A 25,810-nucleotide genomic window follows, 5' to 3' on the forward strand; every position below is an offset into this window, starting at 1 on the left:
TTTATTCAGAATGATAAGCCATAGGACATTAAATATTTCATGATGCATGGTGGAGATCTGCGCCGTAACTAATGACATTTACTGTAGACCGACTGTAGTGCTACGTTAAAAACAAATATGTAAAACAAAATATGTTGTGCAAAAAACAATTTATTACAAATCAGAAAATTCAAAATTAAAAATTTTACTTTCTCCATTTCACAATGTCTGAAATAAATGACCCTAACCAAATAGAATATAATCATCCTCTAAATGTGGGTAACATTGATGCTGATAATTCAAAATTTTTTCGAATTACTCAAAATTTTTGCAAGATTGATATAAAAGAAATAGAACCTACAATTCAGAATATTAATAAAAACGTTTTTGAAGAAGATTTAAGTTTAATGATTGATAAATTGTTCAGTCTTATTTTTAATGGGACAAATAAAGGGCGAGAAGAGAAAGCAATAAAGCAACAATTTTTTGATTGTATCAATAACCATAAGATAAATATACAAGAAATCTATTATTGGCTTCAAAAGAATATAACCTGTTCAAATTCCATTTATTTGCTTGGATATTTTAATTATCATGGAATTGGAATTGATATCAACAAGAAGTATGCGTTTGAATTATTTCAAAAAGCAGCAGAGTTGGAAAATATTGTAGCCCAATTTGAACTCGCTAATATGTGTATGGATGGAGATGGCGTTGATCAAAATTATGAAAAAGCTTTAGAATTATCAAAAAAATTAACAGAAGGAAAGTATCCATGTGGGATAAATTTATTGGGATATTGTTATAAAATGGGAATTGGAACCGAAGTTGATTCACAAAAAGCATTTAAATTATATGAAAGTGTAGCAAATTTAGAAAATTTACATGGAATATGTAACTTAGGAGTTTGTTATGAAAATGGAATTGGAACTGAAATTAATGAACAAAAAGCATTTAAATTATATCAAAAAGCAGCAGATTTAGAACATTCAGAAGGAATGAATAACTTAGGTTATTGTTATAATAATGGAATCGGAACTGATTTTGATGAGAAAAAAGCATTTAAATTATATCAAAAAGCAGCAAAATTGGGAAATGAATTTGCACAATATAATCTTGCTTTAATGTATGAATTTGGAGATGGAATTGAAGAAAACTTTGATCTAGCGATCTACTGGTTTAAAAAGTCTGCTGAACAAGGAAATATAAAATCTCAAAGTGATTTAAATATACTTTTAAATGAATGAAATTAAACAATTTTTATTAAAATTTTAGGATTATATGAAGATTTGTTATAGCCGGAATGAAGTAATATATATTTTTTTATTGGATAATTTTCTTGCATAGTTTTATGGTCTTAAATTGTAGTAGTGGTAGTTACGTTTTGCATACAGTATATTGCAAGTTTTAAATTTGTTTTTAGATAGTTGAATGATGTTATTTTTTTTTCCTGGGTAATCCATATAATCCATATTTAATCTATCACATATATTACAATGGATGTTTTTTTTTACGAAATATTTATGGTTTTTTTTATTATCGATTTTATTTTTCCAATTGACCTTATTATATTTCAATTTAAATTTAATATATCACGTGATGTAAATCGTATAAAACACTTATTTTATGAAGTGTAAATTAATGCAATAGAATAATACAATATATACGACTTACAACATGCGAATTGACGTTAATATTTAAATTCTGACTGAGTTTGATTTTTAACAATCATGAATTATTCCTGAATTTCGAAATCATAATATGCGTGGTGGCGCAGAAAATTGACTGCGGCAAATAAAATCATTTCTATATTTAGAAATGATTAACGCGTGATACATTCAAATTATGTTGTGTAAATTAATTTAAAATTAAAAAATTAAAAAATTTCTTTCTTCGTGAAATTACAATATCTATAGTAATAAAATGAAAGATGTTAACGAATATCATCAAAAGTATAATCAAATGTCAAATAATGTTGATACATCAAGTTCATTACATGAAGAATTTTTTAAATTTATTCAAAACTTTTATAAAATGGAAGTAAAGGAAATAGGTCCTACAACTCAAAATATTAACGAAATAATTTTTGAACAAGATTTAGGTATTATAATTGATGAATTAGTTAATCTCATTTTAACAAATTTAAATAAAGGAAAAGAAGAAAAAGTAAGAAAACAACAAGTTTTTGATTATATTAATAATTATAAGTCAAATTCACAAGAAATCTATAGTTGGCTTTTAAATAACCAACTTAGTTCAAATTCCATTTATTTACTTGGATATTTTAATTATTATGGAATTGGAACTGACATTAACAAACAACATTCATTTGAATTATATCAGAAAGCAGCAAATTTAAAGAATTCACTTGGAATGTATAGCTTAGGAAAATGTTATGAAGTTGGAATTGGAACTGATGTTAATAAACAAAAAGCGTTCGAATTATATCATAAAGTGGCAGATTTGGGAAATTCTCATGGAATATATTGCTTAGGATGTTGCTATGATGATGGAGTTGGGATTGATGTTAATAAAGAAAAGGCATTTAAATTGTACCAAATGGCAGCAGATTTAGGTCATATATTTGGAATTAATAATTTAGGATGTTGTTATGACAATGGACATGGTACCGAAGTTAATAAAAAAAAGGCATTTGAATTATTTCAAAAAGCAGCAATATTGGGTAATGATTTTGCACAATATAATCTTGCTTTAATGTATGCAGATGGAAAAGGAGTTGAGAAAAATATTGACCTAGCGATTTATTGGTTTAAAAAATCTGCTGAACAAGGGGATCAGGATGCACTAAGCAAGTTAAATAAGCTTAAAAAAATTGAATAATTTTTTTAAAAAATAGCTGATTGATTTAAGTTTGAAAAATTTTTTTATTCTTTTATGAAATCATATTTGTATGATATAAAAGGTTGGATTAATACATTACTGAAAAGTTTTGTAAATTCATTTAATTAAACATGTCGTAAGAATATAAGTTTATTTTTCGATTAGTTAGTTATTACAAAAAAATGGCTATTATTCATTTAGGTGATTTATGAATTCTTTTTCCATATATTATTAATTTCTATAAAATACTATGAATATATAAATACATGTGAAAAATTACATAAATCTACAATACCTACGGCGATATACGTATGCGAAGATAAAAAAAATAGAACGTTATTTGATTAACAAAAATAATAATATATTCATCCAGCTAATAAAAAAGTATATTTATGTAATTAATAAAATGTAGTATATTTATTTAATAATATAAAATAAACGTATTTATCCAATTAATAAAAAAGCATAATGATGCAAAAATATATTTTAAAATAAATTTATTGTATGTCTATTTTTTTGTTACATTATTCTAATTTACAATCTACTAACAATAAAACTCTCCATTATATATAATATAGCATGTAAAATTAAAAGTATTCTAAGAAATAAAAATTTTTCCAAGAAAAGAACTTGTTACTTGGATAGGTTTTCATCATCAGATTATTATCAGAGTTTTCTTCGGTTCTCTCATGATCTTTGTTTCTGTTTGGTAGATCATTTGAATTTGGATTTTTTTTTTTCATTTAATAGTTCCTATTACAAATAAATTGAAATTGATAAAATTAAAGGATAAAATATTGATACTGATGAAAACTATATACTAAATTATCACCATCACTAATAAACAATTGATAATACATACCAAGAAAACAGTATATCTTTTTAACAGATTCTTCAGTACACTTAATTTCATTACTTTGTGGATTTCAAACTACACAGCAAACTGTAAGAGTAAAGGCAATTATAGATGTTAATAAACAAACTTCTTTTTCTTTTGGCAACCATTACAATTGATATTAATAGCAATGCCCATTATTATCTATAAGTTATTATATGCTTCAATAACCTGTTGGTCTTTTTTTTCCTGCATTTGTTTTTATTTCTGAATTTTACATATTTAAAGAGTGCAATTTTACATCTTTTGAAATTGTACCATGGCAATGACATTTTTCTAAACACTAGTACATTAGTACATTATTCAGATTAAGATAACAATAAATTCACTGATACATTATTAATAACATTATTCAAATTAAAATATCAATAAAATTAGAATCACACTTACTATAGACATTAATTCACAATGGAACCATTTAAATCACCAATGTATTAAGTTTGAAAATGTTGGTACAATGTATAAGCCAATATTCCTTTAACCCTTTTCAATATGCACTTTTAAATATTCTTTAAATAACTCTTGGGTAGGATATAAAGATATTTTTTTGAATCTCTTTAGTGATTGTAACTATGCCCTTATATTAAAAAATAACAATCAATTGCATCTAAAAATATTGCAATCAAAGAAATTAGGTGCTAAGGTATCTTCTCAATACATTTTTTTGAGAACTTTGCCAATTATTTTAAGCTTTTTATCTTGTTTCAACTGATTTTTCAAATAGCCTTATTGATTATTTAATTTTCCAAAAATTCTTTAGGAACTAAATAGTATTCATTACTATCACCCCTAATAAAAATAAAATACAATATTATTTTTGAATTATGTAGTAATTCAGAGTAAGGAAACACTATTAATTTTTTTAAGCTCTTTTTACTGAATCAAATATTCATATCATTTCATCCATGTTTCTTTAAGATTTCCGGATCAGATAATTGCTGTTCATCATTAGATGATGAGTAATTTTTAGTTTGTCAATCTTTTTAAATTTCTTGATCTTGATTCATTCGATTAATTTGTACTCCATGACTTTGCTGATCTTGATTAATTTGGGCATTTCGATTTTGCCAGTCTTGAGTAATTTGGGTATCTTGATTTTTGTCAATCATGAGAAAGAACTTTTCTAAAATATTAATTATTTAATGAAGTTTTTTCATAAAGATTACTGTACATACTTTCATTAGACTGCTTTTGTGTTTCAATTAAAGACTTACTTCTGACATTAATAATATATAACAAGAACATGATTGCTAAGAAATAAAATTTTTAAAAATAAAGTGTTAAATGCAAAAGATAAATAAAGAAGATGAAGTTAAACAGAGAAATGAAAAGAAATAATTTAAAATATCAAATTTAACCTATTTAAACTAATTGTTATACTATTGTAGCAATTGATAGACATGAGGATGCAAAAAGTGTTTTTTAGGGGTCAAATTTTCATTTTTCCATTGTTGACCAGAGCGATAATCTTACCATTTTTTTTAATGAACTGATGTGCCGTTTACAGGGGTGTAAGGAAACTCCTGTTCTTTAAATTTCCCTTGCACTTCAGATTTTTTCTCAAAGGAAGGTTAAAAGAATTTCTGGCACTATTTTGAAAAGAAAAAATGAAAAACTATTTTGTTTATTATTATTATTTATAGAGTATATGTCACTGACCAATTTGGAAACAATTAATAAATTCCAAATTGGGAAATGATTGTGCTACATGACTCCAAAAAAGAAGTTACGTAATTACGTTCCCATTCTTTATAGTATCATGACAAAAAAAAAAAAATACTATTTAGTATATAATAAAATAAATTTTTTACTTTATTTATATAATAATGAATAATACAAATATTTATAAACTAATATTATATTCTTGAATTAGTTAATAATGATAATAAAAATAATAATCTTCTTCTTCATCTTTTTCTTCTTCATAACTCCTTTTAGTCATAAATTTAATAGTACCAAAACTTTCATATTTATTAATTATCTTCATATTTTCTTCATAATCATCAAAATCATTATGATGACCTTCATTTTTAATAATTATTAATTTAAGTAATTTTTTTGGCGTCCTATTATTCCAATTTATAAGAAATGATTCCAAATCTTCTTGAGATAAATCTGATTTTTTACCAATATTGTATATTTTTAATTCGCAAAAATTATTTTGTGAATGATTTACAATAGTTTCTAATACTTGTTTTTGACTTAAAAACCTTTTCCCACACTGAATTTTAATACCTTCCAAGTTTTGACAACTACAAAGTATAGTTTTTAATACATCTAGTTCATCATTCTTAAATATTACAAAGAGTCTTCTAAGGTTTGGACAAAATTTAGCAACAGATAATCTTAAAGCTTTATCACTTTCAGATGTATAAAAATATTTGAGAGTTTGTCCATTATGTTCTAAAAAATTCATCACATGTTCGGGGTTTGGACATAGAGAAGGAAATTTTAAAATTTGTAATTTAGAAAAATTAGCATGCTGTAAATTTGAAAAATCTTCATAATCATTTTCATCAAAAAATGTAAATGCAATTTCTTGTAAATTTGAGAATGAATTAATAAATGATAATGGTGAATTATCATTGCCACTATAAATATGTAATTTTGTTATAGTATTAGAGTGTTTTGTTAAAGCAGGTATAATATTTGCCCAATTCAAATCAAAAGCTATTAAGTTTAAATGTCTCAAATTATTTTGCAAAGAAATTAATTCTATTAACTCATTTGAAATATCATTACTAAATTCTATAGAAATTGATTGTAAATTATGACATACTTGAGATAATTGATGAAAGAAATTAGAAGGAAAATTTGAATTACAACATAATTCTGAAAGATTCCTTACTCCAGGAAAATGAGTGAAAGAAAAATTGATGTTAGAGCAATAACAAGTCAATTTTTCTAAAGAATAAATTTGATTCGTAAACATTTTGATAATTTCATTTACAACTAAATAATTTCTATCTTTTATACTTAATGGACTAGTAGATGGTTTGGCTTCAAAGAAATCAACAACCAATCTAATAATTTTATGTGTTAAAAGAACTTTGCAAAATGCTGCATAATTGAAAAGTGGTGGTTTTGAAGTAGGTGTTGAAATGAAAATTTTATTTATATATAAGAGCTCTTTTGATTCGTTGGGAAGACAAGCAATTAATGTACTAAGAATAGATGATGTTACTTTCAATGGACGTTTTTGATAGTAACTCTTAAAATTCCAAATATTCCTCCATAAAATTTTAACAGAAATTCCACACAAAAGACGATCAACTAACAAACATGAATGTAAAGTGTGCTTATCTTCTTCTAAATATTCAATAATTTCATTATAACAGTCGGCTGGGAGTTGATAAGACATTTTTAAAAAAAAAAGAAATTAAAAATAATAAATAAAAAAATTGTTTTAAGGCAGGCGTAAGAAATGAGAAAAAACTTTGTTTTTACGCCTTTGTGTAATAAATATACGGACGTCAATTACTGTTGTGTAACAAATTTAACTAAATCAATATTGTTGTGTGGATCGACGATATGCAGAAATCGGAAAAATCGGTAAAATTTCGGCATGCATCTGAAGATCTGTGCTAGTGTGTAAGTTACCGCTTACACCTAGTATAACTTACCGAGTCATATGATTCACGTATGTTATGATCTTTAATTTTGGCAATAATTTAATTCCGGCCCGCTTTAGGCTCCGTACTGTGGTTATCTTTCTAGAGCAAAGTGATTCTGTGACAATGTCATCTGACTGAAAAACTCCCAATACTCAGTATAAAAGAGACCTTTATTAGACTTCATCGTCCCTATTTTAAGATGTAGTTCGGCTCTTACTTTATTTATTTATTTATTTTATTGAGAAAACTGGTTGATTTGACAGAATACAAACTAGAATAAGAAAAAAGTCAAAGAAAAGATTAGTCTAATAGCCCACTGAAGTACTTTATTAATATTGGACGCCTACACCAGAATATACGAACCCGTCTTTTATGAAAGAGAACTATCCTAAGGGAAACTGAGTCGAAAGAGAGGAATTAGATGTCAAAAGAGGGGAAAGAAGAAAAAATAGAAATCGAAACATCAAAATTTAAATATGATTTGACCAGTTATCTGTACCATTTGTCGTTACGTCTGTTGGTGAGTGGTGACAAATTTTTTAGCGTTCAAAATAAACGTATCGATTAACTTAATCCTGCCAAATAACAATAAGTTACCCCGCTAATTGAGACGAATCAAATAGTAGTAAGATCATCTTTCTAGGTATATAATTGCCGACAAAACGAGTTGATAGATGTTGGTCGAGTTATAGGGAAGTATCGAATGTCCAGTGTTCGATGTATAGCATAGGAGTTTGTCCTTCGTAGTAAGTCTTTTGAATTATTTTACCCTAAATGATATCCTTGATTCTTTCAGACCACATGTAGCGACCCGGGAATTCTTTGGCAGGCATGGATCGTTTGTTTAATAGGAATGGATGGTCGTTTAGTGAAGGGTTTTGGATAATGTTTAAGTGGAAGTGTTATATTTAGATTTTAGAGCACCAAATATCGAAGACATTTGGCGCAGGTCATGTTTTAATGCGAATAGTTTGTTTAATTTCCCGGCCATAATAATATAATTGGTCCGGAACATGATATGTTTCTTTTCTGACCTTTAATGAAATGAAAATTTTTTGAGTCAGTAACAAAGTATAATATGGGGAATATGCAATAATTCTAATCTATTAAAGGTGCGTAAAGAGGTTGTAAAAAATCAGATGGTGTTGAGCAAGCTATTTGATTGTCGAAACATTAATGATGTTAGGATAAATCCTATTATGGATAGCCGAGTTACATATTTTTTGGGGGAGAGACCGGGAGACGAGGATTGTTTAAAGTAGTTTCTAATAATACGATTAAATTGGTTACATTGCGAGGGCTAGATGAAGAAGTTTTATTTTTTTTATTCAAGTAAAGTATTCGATATTGGCGAGATGAAGAAGTTTTTATTTTTTTATTTTTATTTTTATTTCTCAGAGTAAATAAAGTTACAGTAAAGATTACAAAGAAACTATATAATAGAATCAAAAGTAATACATAAATAAACTGATAACCAAATCTTCATTAAAGACCGCTTCACTGGTGGTAAAAAAAGGAAAAATCACAGGAGGGTAACACCCTTACCCGAATGGCCGCATCAAAAGAAAAAAAAAGAAACTAGCTGAGAGAGAATATATCTTTCTAAAAAAGGAAATATTTTAGCATAATTCTGGCTGGCATTATAAAATTGGTCCAAGTTATTCTTAACGGATAATATCCAGATATCCGTCGATATCCAGAAATTCTGTCCGTTCAATCGAATATCCGCAGATATCCATTTTTTAACGGATAGCGGATATAAACTCTATTATTGGAAGACCAAGAGCCCAAATGTGAAAAATTCAATGAAGTCCACCGTATATGGATCAATTCGTGAGTATCGTTTGGAGTCGGTAACGTAAATCCTATGTGTCGGCGTTCTCGCGAGACAGGTGCGCTACTAGTGGCGAGATGAAGAAAATATTCGATTCGTGCTACCATCAACCTGATCTGAATTTTCTTTGTGTAATTTATTCCCTGTCCTACTTCTCATCTGCATGTCAGTACATAAATTTGCTGCCTTTTTACTTTTTCTATATCTTGACTCATGGTACTTCTATTTTTTCTTATTTCGTCATTTTTCTGTGTACCTTTGTATGATTTCACCTTCCTTTTTTCTTAAATCTATTTCGCGTCATTTATTTTTTGCTGCGCCTCACAAAAGTCTTGATTTTGTTTTCAGTTGTTTCAAATCTCTCTTCTATAAAGATCAAAGATCAAGACGTTAAACCGTACGAAACGTTAGGAATATATGGAAGAAAAATGATATCTTGATTACGTGTGCTCAACATGAAAAAAAAATGAGACGTAGATTATAATTTAAGGATAAATATGATTGAAGAAATAGTTGAAGCTGAAAGTGAGGAGATAATTAATATATTGAAAACCAATTTAATCGATAACGAAAGTTCGAAATATTTAAAGAAAAAATTGTTCGTTATAATAGATTGTCTGAAATTAAAAAGTCTGGTGAAATATAAAGGGAAAATCGAATCGTATTATTTAGTGATTTGGATACAGTAATAAGGCAAGGTATGGATTACGCCAGGAATGAAGTTAAAATTAGTGTATAGCAAGAAACGAAAGCGAAAATAGAGTGCGTGATCATGGTTTTATTATTGCTGGGTAGTGACAACGAAATATGTGTGGGAGTAAATAACAAAGTGCTAGCGTCGATACAAGAGTTTATGGAGATAGCTAGCCATCGAAGGAAAATAGATGATGAGCATTATATAGAATTAATGTTTATAAAATATTGGTTAAACCTTTAATAATCATATTGACATATGCAGTATCAGTGAGTTAAGAAGTTTAGACATTACTAGAAAAGAGGTAAGAAAATTTAATTTGGGAAGGAAAAACACAACGGCACATATTTATGAGGTATCGTTGATAGTTGAAGCGTTAGTAGTAAATGACTATAATTTGTATTGGAAAAATAATCTGATTGTAAGCTGGGCAAAAAAGCGTACAGATGCAATATGGAAAAACGAAATTCTAAATTGCGCCAAAATAGAAGACCTATCTTATTATAATTTCAGAGATGGGTTTGATTGGGTGAAATCTCTGGATTTCATCAATAACAGAAATGATTATAATAAATACCAATGCAGCGACGCAGATACAAAGGACAAATCATATAAGATTAAAAACCTACTCAAAGAATTACCCTACATACAGTGTTTTGTACAAGAGGGGAGTAAATGGTATTAATAGTGAATTATGTCTTAAATGCGCGCGAAAAAGAGATTGATAATTGGGACCACGTGTGGCTATGCGAATATAACGAGTTCACCATAAGAGAAGTTATTGAGCCAGCAATTTTCGAATTTAAAGAAATATTACAAGAAAAAGGAGATCCAAATGATATAGAGATTCTACGGGATTGTAATATTCAATTTATTCAATGTTTACAAGAACATTCCCAGGTGCTATTGGGTTTACCAGAGAATGGGAAATGTTAAGGGGAATATACAACAACGCTTTTAATGATATATCGAAAGACAGAGAAACGAAGAAGATAATTTGATAATTTTTAACTTATGGTCGTATTGTTATGATCAACTGAAGATTAAAGTTTGGATTAAAAGGTGTGAGGAAGTAACTGAAATAGAACAAAAAAAAGGGATTAGCAGAATGGATAAAAGAAAGCGTAAATTGCAGGTAAAAGATAGAGAAGAGGAAGGAGATTTAGGGAAGAAAAATAAAGATAATATTATAAAAAACACAAGTAAAATAAATAAAAAACTAAAAAAAGATGAAGAAAAATTAATCAATTTGGTAACGAGTGATAAAGCATTACAAAATATTATAGATAATAGAACAATTAAAAAATCATGATATAAGGTAAATAGGATGCTATAAGATGGAATAGTTATAGTGACGAAGTATACTTAGTTATTAGAGATTAATATCTAGATTTTATTAATTTAGTTTTAGTTTAGTTAAGTAGTCCTGACAACTTATAAATAGTTAATATTTAGTTATAGAGAATTTATTAATTAATTTAATAATTTTCTAGGTATTTTAATAATTATGTAATCTTTGATTCTTAATAATAAAAATTATGTTACTAAATTTTTTTTTTTTTAAAAAAAACTTTTTAATAAAAGTTTCTGAGTTTAACCTGGTATTTTACTCATTTTCTTGAAAATATTAGCAAAACAACAAAAAAGTCCATTTATTTTACCGCCAAATACAGAAACCGGTAATCTTGAAAAGTTTATTAATAAAAAAACTTGTTTAGTTATAAAAAGCGTTACTAAACTCATCTTGCGTGTAAACACTCCATTTTTAAACCCTCCTAATTATTTTTATTTCTTTATTTATTTTTTAAAACGTGAAATTTAATTTTGAAACCGAATATAGAAAATTGATGGACATTTTTTGATTGGCGTTCATTCGCGTTCATTCATAGTAGTACAGCATGTAATAAATTTATATAAATCGTACTTTGATTTTTAAATTGATACTTTTAACATACTTTTTTTGAAAGTTCCTTTTTTACGTAAATTTAAACTTTTTCTATATAATCATAATTTATAATGTCCGAAACTTTTAAAGGATATTGTGAAACAGATGATTATTCTAAATTTTTAATAAACAATAATGATATACCAAATCCATTACATATGAAATTATTGCAAGTTACTCAAAGTTTTAATAAATTAGATATAAAGGAAATAGAACCTACAACTCAAGATATTAATAAGAACATTTATGAGGAAGATTTGAGCGTTATAATTAATAAATTGGTTGACCTTTATTTTGAAATATTAAATAAAGGAAAAGATGAAAAAGTAAGAGCTCGATTTGTTCTTAATTATATTGATAAGTATGATATTAAACCAGAAGAAATGTATAATTGGCTTTTAAATAATCTATCTAATAGTTCTAATAGTTCAAATTATGTTTATTTATTTGGATATTTCAATCACCACGGAATTGGAACCAATGGTAGCAGAAGAAATGCACTTTTATTATATAAAATAGCAGCAAGATTAGGAAATGTTGCAGCGCAATTTGATCTTTCCTCTATGTACATATATTTTGAAAAAGATCATGATAGAGTTTTTAAAATATCTGAAAAATTATCTGAAGAAAATTATCCAAGCGGAATATTCAGATTAGGTTTTTGTTATGAAAATGGGATTGGAACTGATGTTGATGAACGAAAGGCATTTCAATTATATCAAAAAGCAGCAAAGTTAGGAAATTCACAAGGAATAAGTAAATTAGGATGGTGTTATGAATATGGAATTGGAATTAATGTTGACGAACAAAAAGCATTTAAATTATATCAAGTGGCAGCAGATTTAGAAAATCCTTTCGGAATAACTTACTTAGGAAGTTGTTATGAAAATGGAATTGGAACTGAAATCAATACATATAAAGCATTTGAATTATATAAAAAAGCAGCAGAATTAGGAAATTCATATGGAATAAATAACTTAGGATATTGCTATAATAACGGAATCGGAACTGATTTGGATGAGCAAAAAGCATTTAAATTATATCAAAAGGCAGCAAAATTGAGCAATAAGTTGGCTCAATATAATCTTGCTTTAATGTATGAAGATGGTAGTGGAGTTGAAAAAAATATAGATCAAGCAATTTATTGGTTTAAAAAGTCTGCTGAACAAGGAGATCAAGATGCTCAAATTAAATTAAATGAATATTTAGAAGGATGAATGCTTCACTGTGATTCGTGTTTTAGGCCATTTATCAAAATTATATATTGTTATTAGATAACTGTATGTAGATAATTAATACGAATTACGCCATTAGCATAATAGGTTTATTCATTTACAATAAAATTCAATTCTTTTACTTTGCAAAGTTTACGCAAAATATATTCTTCGTTAAATAATCTTTTCTTAGTTTGGTATGTACTGTAAATTATATATCTATTGACCTGATCCATAAGACCGTTTATGATCGATCCAATCAAATTGGGCTGTCTTTTAGAACAATATACTTGTGCGCCATCTTTTTCTTCCATTGTTAAGTAATATATAATTTCACCTTTCTTTTATTAACGTTTTCAATAACCGCGGTGAAAAATTTGAATTTATCATTTATATGTTTTATATGTTTTGTCAGTACACAAGCGCGGGAAGTTGAAAAAAGTTAATTAGGGCGGAACTATTTTAATGAAATTTATTGTATGTCTATTTTTTGTTACATTATTCTAATTACAACCTCTAACTAGCTGCAGTACGATCTTTTATCCAGTTGAACGGAAGTTATGTGAAAATTCTATGAAATAATTAATTGTATCTATCGTTATACAAGATTTTAAATTTTAAATTTATTTATTTCAACTAGAATTTTGAACGATTTTTAGCCAATTTTAGTGATTGTGCTGCGCCTCAGGCGCGCGTCACCTGTACAATAGAGTAAGCACTTTTTTTTACTTTTCTGTTCTATAACAGATAAGTAAACTTATATAGAAATGACAATTAAATTTACAATGTATAATTTCACATAGATTAGATAAGTTTTCCATGAATTTGAATCTAATCAAACCAATATTTTAGGATACATATTTTTATTAAACTGAATATAATATTGCAATAATTTCAGTAGGTAATTTCGGCCCTTACAATATGCATATCCCGTATCAAAAAAAATTTTTCGATCGGTAAATACAATATTTATTGATCTGTTTGAACTTATTATCATAATAAGCTTTTTAAGCTTTTTTTTTTATTATTAATAAAAATAATAATTTAATAAAATTTTTTTTTTAATTAATTTTTTCAATAAATAATTTAGGAACGTGTATATAATTTATTTGTACAATTTAGTATACAATTTTCATTTTGGGAGGAATAAAAAAAAAATCTTTTTACAAATTTCTTCAAAAAATGTAATCTAGAAGAGTAAGAAGACTATTATTAAAAGATCTAATTTAGTAAGTTTGATTTTTTGGGAAGTTTTGAAAAAAAACTTTTTTTCGGTTCTATTTTTTCTAAAATTATTTCTTTTTTTTTCAATCAGATTTATTTTGAGAGGGTGTTTTTTTAATTCTTGTGTATCCGTATTCCGTATCTGATGCCGAGAAAGAAAAATTTTCTAATGATTATAATATGTCTGGCAAACGCTTCCGCCTAGTTTAAAAAAATTGCTCTAAAAAATTTATAGATCAATGCACAGTTCAAATTTTTTTACACTAGAAAAGGAATAATTATATACAGTACATGTATGTACTATGTTAATATTTTTTCTAAGAAAATATATAAACTTTAGGCAAACAGTATGAATTAAATTTATAATTTATGACATAGACATTATTGAACTCTGAAATTTTTATTGAATTAAATTTCCTTTCTGCACTATGGGGTTACTGCTTCCCAAAATAGGGTTGTTCTATGAATACATATTATGCATAGTGAGATAATAAACGCCAAAGTAGATGCTTAAAACATTGGTGAAATTTTTGAATTTTTACAATAGTTCCTAAAATTATATAAAATAAGATAAATAGTCATGTACTCATGTTCCTAATCAATTAAGTTTTTTATATGTTTATTCATTGTTCCTGAATTCAGTTTTTGTACATTAACTTTGATGCAGATCGTACAACGAATCATTTAATGAATTATTTATGAAGACTACGTCATTGGCAAAAGTGTGCATTTTTGTGGCCGGTGCGCCTGCCGCTTTAGGATTACAAGACATGCAAATGGTCTATCATACTGATTATGCCCGAAATTTATTATCTAACCAAGTTTATCTTTATAACCAACTAAAATTTATATGAAATGTATTTTTAAACATTTATTTCGGGTATGCGCTCGGTTAAAGAATTCCTGCAGCAAAAATGTGGCACACTTTTGATTGTCATAATTTAGGATTACAAAACATGCAAATGGTCTATCATACTGATTATGCCAGAACTTTATTATCTAACCAATTTTATCTTTATAACCATTTAAAGTTTGGATATGAAATTTATTTTTAGACATTTATTTCGGATATACACTCGGTTAAAGAATTCCATCGGAATTTACGTGGGCTAAGACTCCGGTTGTATATAAATAAGATGGCTATCAATATTTTGACTTTAACCCACGCACCTCACCATTCAAATTTCTTGTAAAGATCGATTTACAACAATATAAATATATCATCGAGCTTTAAAATTTGTCAAATAATATTTGTAAACTATTTAAGATTCAACTTTATTAAGATTTGCAATTTTTTTAATTTGTAAAAAAAAAAAAAAGGAATAAGTTGTAAATTTTTTTATCTTAATAAATATGATAAGGAACAAAATTGATGAATTTGTTAACCCATATTATGCACAGCATAACCTTGCAAAATTATTTTATAATGGAGAAGTAACAGAAAAGAATTTAGATCATCGTGCAATGCATGATCTTGCAGAATTATATTATAATGGAAAAGGAGAAACCGAAAAAAATTTAGAAAAAGCCTTTTATTGGTTTCAAAAAGCGGTAGAAAATGGTAATATATGTGCAATGAATCATTTAGCTGTATGTTATAACAATGGAGAAGGAACAGAAAAGAATTTAGAAAAGGCCTTTTATTGGTTTCAAAAAGCAGCAGAAAATGGTGATAAAGAAGCAATGTTTAATTTGGCTATATATTATGACAATGGTAAAGGAACAGAGAAGAATTTAGAAAAAGCCTTCTATTGGTATCAAAAGGCAGAAGAAAAAGGTCATGGAAATTCAATGTATAATTTAGCTATATGCTATCAATATGGTAAAGGAACAGAAAAGAATTTAGAAAAGGCCTTTTATTGGTTTCAAAAAGCAGCAGAAAATGGTAATAAAGAAGCAATGTTTAATTTGGCTATATGTTATAAAAATGAGAAAGGAACAGAAAAGAATTTAGAAAAAACCTTCTATTGGTTTAAAAAAGCAGCAGAAAAAGGTTATGAAAATTCAATGTATAATTTAGCTTTATGCTATCAATATGGTGATGGAACAGAAAAGAATTTAGAAAAAGCCTTTCATTGGTACCAAAAAGCAGCAGAAAATGGTGATAAAGACGCAATGTTTATTTTGGCTATATGTTATTACAGTGGAGAAAGAACAGAAAAGAATTTAGAAAAAGCATTTTATTGGTTTCAAAAAGTAGCTGAAAATGGTCACACTAATGCAATAAAAATGGCCTTTTATTGGCATCAAAAATCAGCTGAAAATGGTAATGATAATGCAATGTTTAATTTGGCAATATGTTATAGAAATGGTAAAGGAACAGAAAAAAATATGGAAAAAGCTTTTTATTGGGTTCAAAAAGTAGCTGAAAATGATAATGATAGTGCTATGAATATTTTAGCTATGCATTATTATAATGGTGAAGGAACAGAAAAGAACTTAGAAAAGGCCTTTTATTGGATTAAAAAATCAGCTGAAAATGATAATAAGCAAGCACAATATATTCTTTCATTATTATATTATAATGGTAAAGGAACAGAGAAGAACTTAAAAAAAGCTTTTTATTGGTATCAAAAAGCAGCAGAAAATGGTCATATTAATGCGATGTTTAATTTGGCAATGTGTTATTATAATGGAAAAGGAACAGAAAAGGATTTAGAAAAAGCCTTTTATTGGCATCAAAAGGCGGTTGAAAATGGTCATACTAATGCGACAAAAAAGTTTTTTTATTGGTGTCAGAAATCAGCTGAAAATGGGAATAAGGATGCAATGTCTGATTTAGCCATGTGTTATGAAAATGGAGAAGCAACAGGAAAGAATTTAGAAAAAGCCTTTGTTGGTATCAGAAAGAAACAGAAAATAGACACACTGATGCAATATTTAATTTGGCTATATGTTATTACAATGGAAAAGGAACAGAAAAGAATTTAGAAAAAGCCTTTTATTGGCATCAAAAGGCAGCAGAAAATAGACACACTAATGCAATGTTTAATTTGCCTAGATGTTATGAAAATGGAGAAGGAACAGAAAAGAGTTTAGAAAAAGCTTTTTATTGGTATCAAAGTACAGCAGAAAATGGTAATAACCACTATGCTATGCATGATTTAGCTGAATGTTATGAAAATGGAAAAGGAATTGAAAAGAACTTTGATAAAGCATTTGGCTGGTATCAAAGAGCAGCAGAAAATGGTAATAAATGTGCAATGAATCATTTAGCCAAGTGTTATGAAAATGGGAAAGGAACAGAAAAGAATTTAAAAAAAGCCTTTGATTGGTGTCAAAAAGCCGCAGAAAATGGTAACATTAATGCAATGTTTAATTTGGCTATATGTTATGAAAATGGAGAAGGAACAGAAAAGAGTTTAGTAAAAGCTTTTTATTGGTATCAAAAAGCCGCAGAAAATGGTAACACTGGTGCAATGATTAATTTGGCTATATATTATGAAAATGGGGAAGGAACAGAAAAGATCTTTGATAAAGCATTTGGCTGGTATCAAAAAGCAGCAGAAAATGGTAATAAATGTGCAATGAATCATTTAGCCAAATGTTATAAAAATGGGAAAGGAACGGAAGTAAACCTAAAAAAAAGCTTTTTATTGGTATCAGAATGCAGCAGAAAATGGAAATGACCATTATGCTATGCATGATTTAGCTGAATGCTATGAAAATGGAGAAGGAACAGAAAAAAATTTAGAGAAATCCTTTTATTGGTATCAAAAAGCAGCAGAAAATGGTAATAAATGTGCAATGAATCATTTGGCTGTATGCTATTACAATGGGGAAGGAACAGAAAAGAATTTAGAAAAAGCCTTTGATTGGTATCAAAAAGCCGCAGAAAATGGTATCACTAATGCAATGTTTAATTTGGCTATATATTATGAAAATGGAGAAAGAACAGAAAAGAATTTAAAAAAAGCCTTTGATTGGTATCAAAAAGCCACAGAAAATGGTAACACTAATGCAATGTTTAATTTGGCCATATGTTATGAAAATGGGGAAGGAACAGAAAAGAATTTTAAAAAAGCCTTTGATTGGTATCAAAAAGCTGCAGAAAATGGTAACACTGGTGCAATGTTTAATTTGGCTATATATTATGAAAATGGGAAAGGAACAGAAAAGAATTTTAAAATAGCCTTTTATTGGTATCAAAAAGCCGCAGTAAATGGTAACGCTAATGCAATGTTTAATTTGGCTAGATATTATGAAAATGGAGAAGGAACAGAAAAGAATTTAGAAAAATACTTCTATTGGAATCAAAAAGCAGCAGAAAAAGGTCATGAAAATTCAATGTATAATTTAGCTTTATGCTATCAATATGGTAATGGAACAGAAAAGAATTTAAAAAATACTTTTTATTGGTACCAAAAAGCAATTGAAACTGCACAAAATAATTCTAAAACTAAAAATATAACTTATTGTTATATTCATGATTTAAATAGAAAGATAAAACTAATTAAGCCAATGAAAAGATTTATAATTGAATCAGAAGAAGAGAATTATAATGAATGTCATGAATGCCATATGAAAAGAAGAGCTTCAAAAAAGAATCAACAAATTTGTATAATTTGTTATCAAGCAAAATTATTATATAAACAAAGTGGAAATGAAATTTTAGATGAATTCATCAAATATACACAAATTAATTTTGTTCAAGAATCTAGCAGAATGAAATTTATTTCATATGATCGATTTAAAAACATAGAATTTATTAAAGCGGGAGGATTTAGTAAAATTTATAAAGCCACATGGATTGATGGACCACATAGTTGGAATGAAGAAAAAGAAGATTTTGAATATGAAGATCCTAATATAATAGTTGCTTTAAAACAACTTAATAACTCTGAAAATATTTCAATTGAGGAGTTAAAAGAGGTAAACAAATTATTTTATTTAATTTTAACAATAATCTAATTTTTTTTTAGAAACTTACATTAATTTATAATTTCAGCTTTTAATGATTTATATTGCTGATTTAAATAATAATTTCATTAATTCTTCACTTTATTTAAATGAATATTATGGAATTACTCAAAATCCCGATACTAAAAATTTTATTATCATTATGAAATATTATAAATTTGATTTGAGAAATTATATTACAAGAAGTAAAGACTTTTATAATATTGAATGGAATAAAAAATTAAAAATACTCAGGTATATTGCCGAAGGACTTGATCATCTTCATAATCAAGATATTATTCATCGAGATTTGCATAGTGGAAATATTCTTTGTGAAAATGAAGATGATGTAGTAATAAGTGATTTAGGAATTAGTAAATCGGCATTGGGATCCACAAATGATAGTAATGTATATGGTATTATTCCATATATGGCTCCAGAGATTTTGCAAGGTAAAGAATATACTACATCTTCAGATATTTACAGTTTTGGTATGATCATGTGGGAACTTATGACAGGTAGATTACCATTTGAGGATCAAACTAAAGATGTTGGACTTGTGAGTAAAATATGTTACGATGGTCTTCTCCCTCCAATAATAGCCAATGCACCTAAGGATTATATTGAACTGATACAAAAATGCTGGAATTCTGATCCAATTAAAAGACCAAAAGCTGCTGATATAAATAAAAAGTTATATGATATATTAGAAGAAGAAGTTAGTAATCCAACAGAAATTATAAAATCGTCAGATATTGCACCTATAGATAATCCAAAAAGTAAACAATTAAGCAATGAAATATTTACGATAATTTCAACACTAGGTAATTTAACCTGATTTATTAAATTGTTTATAATACTATTAAATTTAACACTTTTTGTTTAATTATTTAGTGCCACTTTATCCAAAAAATAATACAGGTAATTATTTACTGTATATTTTTTATGGTTTATGCTTTACATTATTAATAACTTTTTTTTAAAAAAATATGAAGGTGAAAAAAGAATGATTGAAAATAATCTGATTGAAGATACTAATTGTGGTATGTTTCGTTAAATTATCTTCGTATAACAAATTAAAGAAGTCAATATTAATGAACTTAATACTTTTTAGAATTTTGTTATAAAACGAAAGCAAATGAATTTGAAATTGATATTTAAAATGTAAAGTTTGAATTAGTAGACTTATTATTTATTAACTGTATATTGCAAATAAATTATATTTGAATTCATTATTATTTCTAAATTATGATATTACAAATTCGTAAATATTAGTATAGTACCTCCACCCTATTACGTAATTGATTGTGAAACATAGATTAAATAAATTAGCCTTTTTTTTGACTTCATTTTTCCAAATTTTACATATTAATCATGAAATCACGTGAAGATATGCGTATCAAAAAATGTTTTTTTTTGAAATTTTTTAATCGTGTTATTCGTGTATTGTTTAATCATTATTCGTTTGTATTTGATAAATTATTTCTCAGTTCTTTAATTGTGTATTGTTTGTATTGTTTAATCATTTATTAATATCTGTATTATTAAATTTTCTTCATATTTTTATTGAATTCATTGAATTAGTACTCATATAATATAATGTTTATTCATATAACATATTGTATATCTTAAATAAATGTAAATGTATTTATTAAATATTTATCCCACGGTCCTAGTTAAAATTTGTGATATTTTCACGGGTGGTGTTCATTTAAAAAGATGGGTAAAAAGTCTAATAAAAAGTCTTATCATTATTAGTCAAAATAAGCATATTAAAGGGCTTTATGGTACGGATACCGTGATTTTCACGGCTGCGCCGTGAAAATCATTCATCCAATTATGATTACGGCAGTAAAAAAATTGATGATTTCGTACCTACATATGTCAAGTGCATTTATTTTATTTAAAATACAAGTTTTTAAAAAATAAAGATGAACAATTCGAATATTTCATCTCGAGAAATTTTAAAATAAGACAGATGTCAAAAAAGAGCAAAATATCGTATTAATTGAAGGCTTACGCACCTATTCGTAAATATAAAAAAGGTCTTTCATCTAAATAAAATTTATAATTTTTTATGAAATAGAACTGCAAATTTCAAATAAATGTTTCGATAGATTTAGAGAATCAATATTAAAAAATTTATGTACTTTAAAAACTTATTTTTACAGCAAATTTATTACATTATTTTATGAACTGTTAAGGAAAATTTCTGGAAAAATTTTTATCTGATTTAATTAAATTTATATCTTTCTGCAAATCAATAATTTTCATGTGAAAGAAACATGGATTATTTTACAGGGTAACTGATTAAATCGACTCATTTCAGGGTACGGTCAAAATATAATTTGAATTGGACAAAAAAAAAATTTATTTAAATAAAAAAATTTATTTAACGGAATTTTGTGCATAATTTATTAAATAAAATAAAAAATTGAGGACTGGAAAATTTTAATGTTTAATAATACCTTAATGTTGCATCTGACGCACGTCTCTATCAACTGACGCAAATCGATACCTGAGACACATTTAAATATTATCGCGAAATCAACTTTTATCAGTCTACCACAATGATTATCCTTATGACTCTTTCTATGTTCTTGAAAATGATGTAGATTATAAAAAAAATCTTTAAAAAATTCGTTCTCCTGTGGAGCATATGAACTAATTTTTTTTATGTGATAAAAAAACGTTTAGAATAAGGAAAAGTCATATTAATGTATTAAACATATTTACAGGTTTCTCAACCTTTATCATCATTTTCTGGAGCATCGCCTAACTTTATAGTTGGTATGAATTCTGTAAATTCTGTAATCTTTATGAAATGACATACATTATCTATTTGTAATTGTTCCAAAAAAAAAAAATCTTGGATTATTAATACATCAATTCTCTGAATAAAGTGTTTCGAACCAGATTTAGCTTTTAAAACTTGATTTATTTTAACCTATAATATATTCGGTTTCCTTCGATTCCTTCGGATTATTCATGAAACTAAGCAGCCGAACCTTCGGTTTCGGATTTATATATATCCAGTTCCTTCGTTTTATTCCGAATTTTAATTCGAATCGAAGGGAAATCAGATTTAAATCCGAAGGTTGAATATCGGTTCCAAACTCTACCAGGAAAGATATTGTATTGAAGAACTACGACGGTGTCTTGTAACAAATTTCCGATCTTAAAAATTTTTGGAGCTACTAGGTTATAATATTCTAAAGGGTTAGCAATGCTCATTAAGGAATATTTCGTGTGTTTATGCGACAAATTTACTAGAAATACAAAAATATTAATTCAAATACTATTTGATTTTTTACGCACATATACTGAATTAAAAGACTTTAGTCACGTAAAATTAATTGTTAATGTTTAGAAAAATGATTAGCTTACCTGTTAGTGATGGTTGGAAATATTCTATTGATTTATTACCCGATTTTTGAGAGTGGTAAGGAACGAACCTTATATAATTTTAAATTCATTAATACGTAACCTGTATTATATTATTGAAAATTACAAGAAAATACATTGGAGAGGGGATGTTCCAGGTAGAATTTGATTTGGATGACAGTTCAATTCTTTAAATTAGTGAGTTTTCTATATTGAGATTTTTATTTTCTGTAATATTAATAGTTGAGTAAATTTATTCATCGTCCATAACGATGCTTTCTCTCTGGGCAAAATTACGTAATGTCAGCGTCATGTACATTTAAAGAGGGGAATGAAAAATAGATTTTTAAAAACAAAAAAATTTGTCCCCAGAATATCTATGAAAATGAAAAAGGGAGGGGTGAGACAAGGAGTGCGTGGCAAAATAGTAGCGATGAATCGTGTTCGATGAATAAATTATGTCTTTTAATTAAATACTGTATTTGTCTTTAAATAAATTCAGAATTATAATATAATTACATTAACTATGAGACATTTATTATAAAATAAGGCGGTAAAAAATATTATATCGAAAATTCGTGATTGAATAACAGGGATGCGATTTATATATTAGTCATCAATCAAGAATTTATGTACATTTTTTAGTAATAGAAAATATTGTTTTATAAGAAATGGAATTCTTTCCCCCAAAAGTAATCTTTATTTCATTTTTGCATTCATTTATAAATTGGGGCTTCGTTTAGTTTCATTTCAGGATTATTCTATCTTCTTTTTTCGAGGTTAAATGAGGTGATTGCTGGAAAAAGGGACCAAATCAATGAAAAAAACAAATGTTTTGGCATATTCACATAGATGCAAACTTGATCATTTGATTCAGAACATTCATGATTTAAAAAGACATACGGACATAGTCTCATAATATATGATATTCGGCATTTGGGACGAGTGTTAGAACAAGGGTCCAAATTGTAAAAAAAAAATTAGTATAAATATACTATATTTATTTATCTCTATTTTTATTTCTATTTCATGTTCATTTTGTATCTTTGTACAGTATCTATAATATACGACGATAAATTTTTATTAAGATAAAAATTAGGCAAATCGTTGAAACGGTCAAATAATAAATAAATAAATAAATTAATAATAACTAACAACACTTTACGGAACTATTTTTTTCGTCAAAAATAAATTTGACTGCGCCAAGTGATCGACATAACATTTTTTTGACACAGGAGTGACAGGACGCAGGGAAAATTATTTTTTTGTTGTACAATTATTTCGTACTACATTACTTTGCTTAATAAAAATATGCAGTATCATATTTCGTAATTTAAATTTCTTCCCCCATAGAATTATTATTATTTCACAATGGCCGATAATATTACAAATAATAGCAATTATACTAAATTATCAAATAAACAACAACTAAATTCGGATATACCAAATACTAATAATGATTCATTAGAATTATCTCAAATCATTCGAAATTTTTTTAAAGTAAATATAAAGGAAGTAGAACCCACAACTCATAAAAATATTAATGAAAATATTTTGGAAGGGGATTTAAGTTTTATAGCTGATGAATTAGTTGATCTCATTTTTACGGATTTTAACAAAGGAAAAGAAGGAAGAGTAAGAAGGAAAAATGTTTTTAATTATATTAATAATTACAAGATAAATTCACAAGAAATCTATGATTGGTTATTACATAATCAAACTAGTTCAAATTTCACTTATTTACTTGGATATTTTAATTATTATGGAATTGGAATTGATATTAATAAGAAAAATGCATTTAAATTATGTCAAATTGCAGTAGAATTAGAAAATGATGCAGCTAAATTTGAAATAGCTAATATGTATATAGATGGTGATGGTGCTGATAAAGATCATGATAAAGCTTTTGAATTATCAAAAAATTTAGCAAAAAATGAATATCCTTGTGGAATAAATTTATTAGCATATTGTTATGAACATGGAATTGGGACTGAAGTTAATGAACAAAAAGCATTTGAATTATATAAAAAGGTGGCAGATTTAGGGAATTTACATGGAATATGTAATTTAGGAGTTTGTTATGAAAATGGAATTGGAACTGATATTGATGAAGAAAAAGCATTTAAATTATATCAAGCAGCAGCAAATTTAGGATATTCATATGGAGTAAATAATTTAGGATGTTGTTATAATTATGGAATTGGAATTGATTTTGATGAAGAAACGGCATTTGGATTATATCAAAAAGCAGCAAATTCAGGAAACGAATATGCACAATATAATCTCGCTATAATGTATGAACATGGAAAAGTAGTTGAAGAAAATATGGAAAAGGCCATTTATTGGTTTAAAAAATGTGCTGATCAAGGGCATCAAGATGCTAAAAAGAAATTAATGAGTTTTCAGATAAACTATTAATTATTATATGAGTCAAATATTACCGAAATTCGGTTATTCATGTTTTCGTATAGCACATTGGTTCATCACTACAGTACAATATTGAAACTCACGCAAAAAGCATTATTATAATTTATTTATTTTTCATTTTACGACAGCAAGTTGTGTTATATAATTAGTTATTATAGTGGTGTATTTTATGTTATAATTTTCTTATAAATAAACTTTTTTAGTTTCTTGTATTAATATGTATATGAGGATTCTATTAATAGGACTTCATCTTTCAATCTCAGAATACTTTCTGAAAAGTAATGTTAAAAGAAAATAATAAACATGAACAAATATTAAATGTAATATAAAAGATTCCCATTGTCCCCCCAAGTACTGATCAATTGAAACTGAATTGATGTCAAGCTGATGAAAAGATTCGATAATCGATTCCAATCCCAAGAATTGACTAGATTTAATTGGTCATAAATTTTTGATAAAGATCGACTGAAATCTATTAACAATTACTTGTCGAGTAAACAATAATTGAACAATTAATTTAGCAATTAATCGATCCATTTTTTATATCGTAAATAATAAATTTTGTAATCAAGTGTAAAATAATATAGGGTACATTCGTAAAATTAAAATAAATTTCGTATTGTCCGATATGCCGATATGGGGAGTAAAATCTTACATGTCGTTAATTTATTTTTGTTACATATATATTGTGATTTAATAATCTGTCAATATATTTAGAAGTTAGAACCTTGAGCAATTATATAAAGAGAATTTTACAGGTTGGATACGTGATATAGCCGAAAAAGGAAGGATCCACACATGATTTTACAGAAAGACTTGTTAGATTGGCGTAAAAAAAATTAATTATTTCTATAACAGAT

At 26.8% G+C, this 25,810-nt stretch overlaps 8 protein-coding genes across 8 annotated transcripts; 6 read left to right on the top strand and 2 right to left on the bottom strand.

Moving 5' to 3' along the window:
- The first annotated feature begins 188 nt into the window (after window positions 1-188).
- On the top strand, window positions 189-1,605 carry OCT59_023407 (uncharacterized protein). Its single transcript, XM_066134666.1, has one exon. It carries the CDS (start codon window positions 204-206, stop codon window positions 1,224-1,226), a length of 1,023 nt encoding a protein of 340 aa, XP_065990765.1. The 5' UTR covers window positions 189-203; the 3' UTR covers window positions 1,227-1,605.
- Window positions 1,606-1,902: 297 nt separating this feature from the next.
- OCT59_023408 (uncharacterized protein) lies at window positions 1,903-2,820 on the top strand (the record flags this gene model as incomplete). The annotated part of the gene is made up of 1 exon (XM_066134667.1): window positions 1,903-2,820. One exon carries the CDS (start codon window positions 1,903-1,905, stop codon window positions 2,818-2,820), a length of 918 nt encoding a protein of 305 aa, XP_065990766.1.
- Window positions 2,821-5,499: 2,679 nt separating this feature from the next.
- Window positions 5,500-7,076, bottom strand: OCT59_023409 (uncharacterized protein; the record flags this gene model as incomplete). Its single annotated transcript, XM_066134668.1, has 1 exon — window positions 5,500-7,076. One exon carries the CDS (start codon window positions 7,074-7,076, stop codon window positions 5,589-5,591), a length of 1,488 nt encoding a protein of 495 aa, XP_065990767.1. The 3' UTR covers window positions 5,500-5,588.
- A 3,456-nt stretch (window positions 7,077-10,532) lies between these two features.
- Window positions 10,533-11,169, top strand: OCT59_023410 (uncharacterized protein; the record flags this gene model as incomplete). Its single annotated transcript, XM_025325514.1, has 2 exons — window positions 10,533-10,757; window positions 10,837-11,169. The coding sequence occupies 2 exons, from the start codon at window positions 10,533-10,535 to the stop codon at window positions 11,167-11,169; spliced, it is 558 nt and encodes a 185-aa protein (XP_025180909.1).
- Window positions 11,170-11,805: 636 nt separating this feature from the next.
- OCT59_023411 (uncharacterized protein) lies at window positions 11,806-13,171 on the top strand. The gene has a single exon (XM_066134669.1). It carries the CDS (start codon window positions 11,874-11,876, stop codon window positions 13,017-13,019), a length of 1,146 nt encoding a protein of 381 aa, XP_065990768.1. The 5' UTR covers window positions 11,806-11,873; the 3' UTR covers window positions 13,020-13,171.
- A 2,422-nt stretch (window positions 13,172-15,593) lies between these two features.
- OCT59_023412 (uncharacterized protein) lies at window positions 15,594-20,300 on the top strand (the record flags this gene model as incomplete). Its single annotated transcript, XM_025323455.2, has 7 exons — window positions 15,594-17,079; window positions 17,154-17,753; window positions 17,830-19,112; window positions 19,189-19,963; window positions 20,034-20,060; window positions 20,135-20,182; window positions 20,254-20,300. 7 exons carry the CDS (start codon window positions 15,594-15,596, stop codon window positions 20,298-20,300), a joined length of 4,266 nt encoding a protein of 1,421 aa, XP_025180908.2.
- A 1,833-nt stretch (window positions 20,301-22,133) lies between these two features.
- OCT59_023413 (uncharacterized protein) lies at window positions 22,134-22,373 on the bottom strand (the record flags this gene model as incomplete). Its single annotated transcript, XM_066134670.1, has 1 exon — window positions 22,134-22,373. One exon carries the CDS (start codon window positions 22,371-22,373, stop codon window positions 22,134-22,136), a length of 240 nt encoding a protein of 79 aa, XP_065990769.1.
- Window positions 22,374-23,894: 1,521 nt separating this feature from the next.
- On the top strand, window positions 23,895-24,941 carry OCT59_023414 (uncharacterized protein; the record flags this gene model as incomplete). Its single annotated transcript, XM_066134671.1, has 1 exon — window positions 23,895-24,941. One exon carries the CDS (start codon window positions 23,895-23,897, stop codon window positions 24,939-24,941), a length of 1,047 nt encoding a protein of 348 aa, XP_065990770.1.
- Between the last annotated feature and the right edge of the window lie 869 nt (window positions 24,942-25,810).

This window comes from Rhizophagus irregularis, chromosome 4, assembly GCF_026210795.1.
Source record: "Rhizophagus irregularis chromosome 4, complete sequence".
Taxonomy (NCBI): Eukaryota; Fungi; Glomeromycota; class Glomeromycetes; order Glomerales; family Glomeraceae; genus Rhizophagus; species Rhizophagus irregularis.

Bases quoted from the DNA above. Each gene is read 5' to 3' on its own strand.
- OCT59_023407 (XM_066134666.1), top strand. From the start codon at position 204: ATGTCTGAAATAAATGACCCTAACCAAATAGAATATAATCATCCTCTA.
- OCT59_023411 (XM_066134669.1), top strand. From the start codon at position 11,874: ATGTCCGAAACTTTTAAAGGATATTGTGAAACAGATGATTATTCTAAA.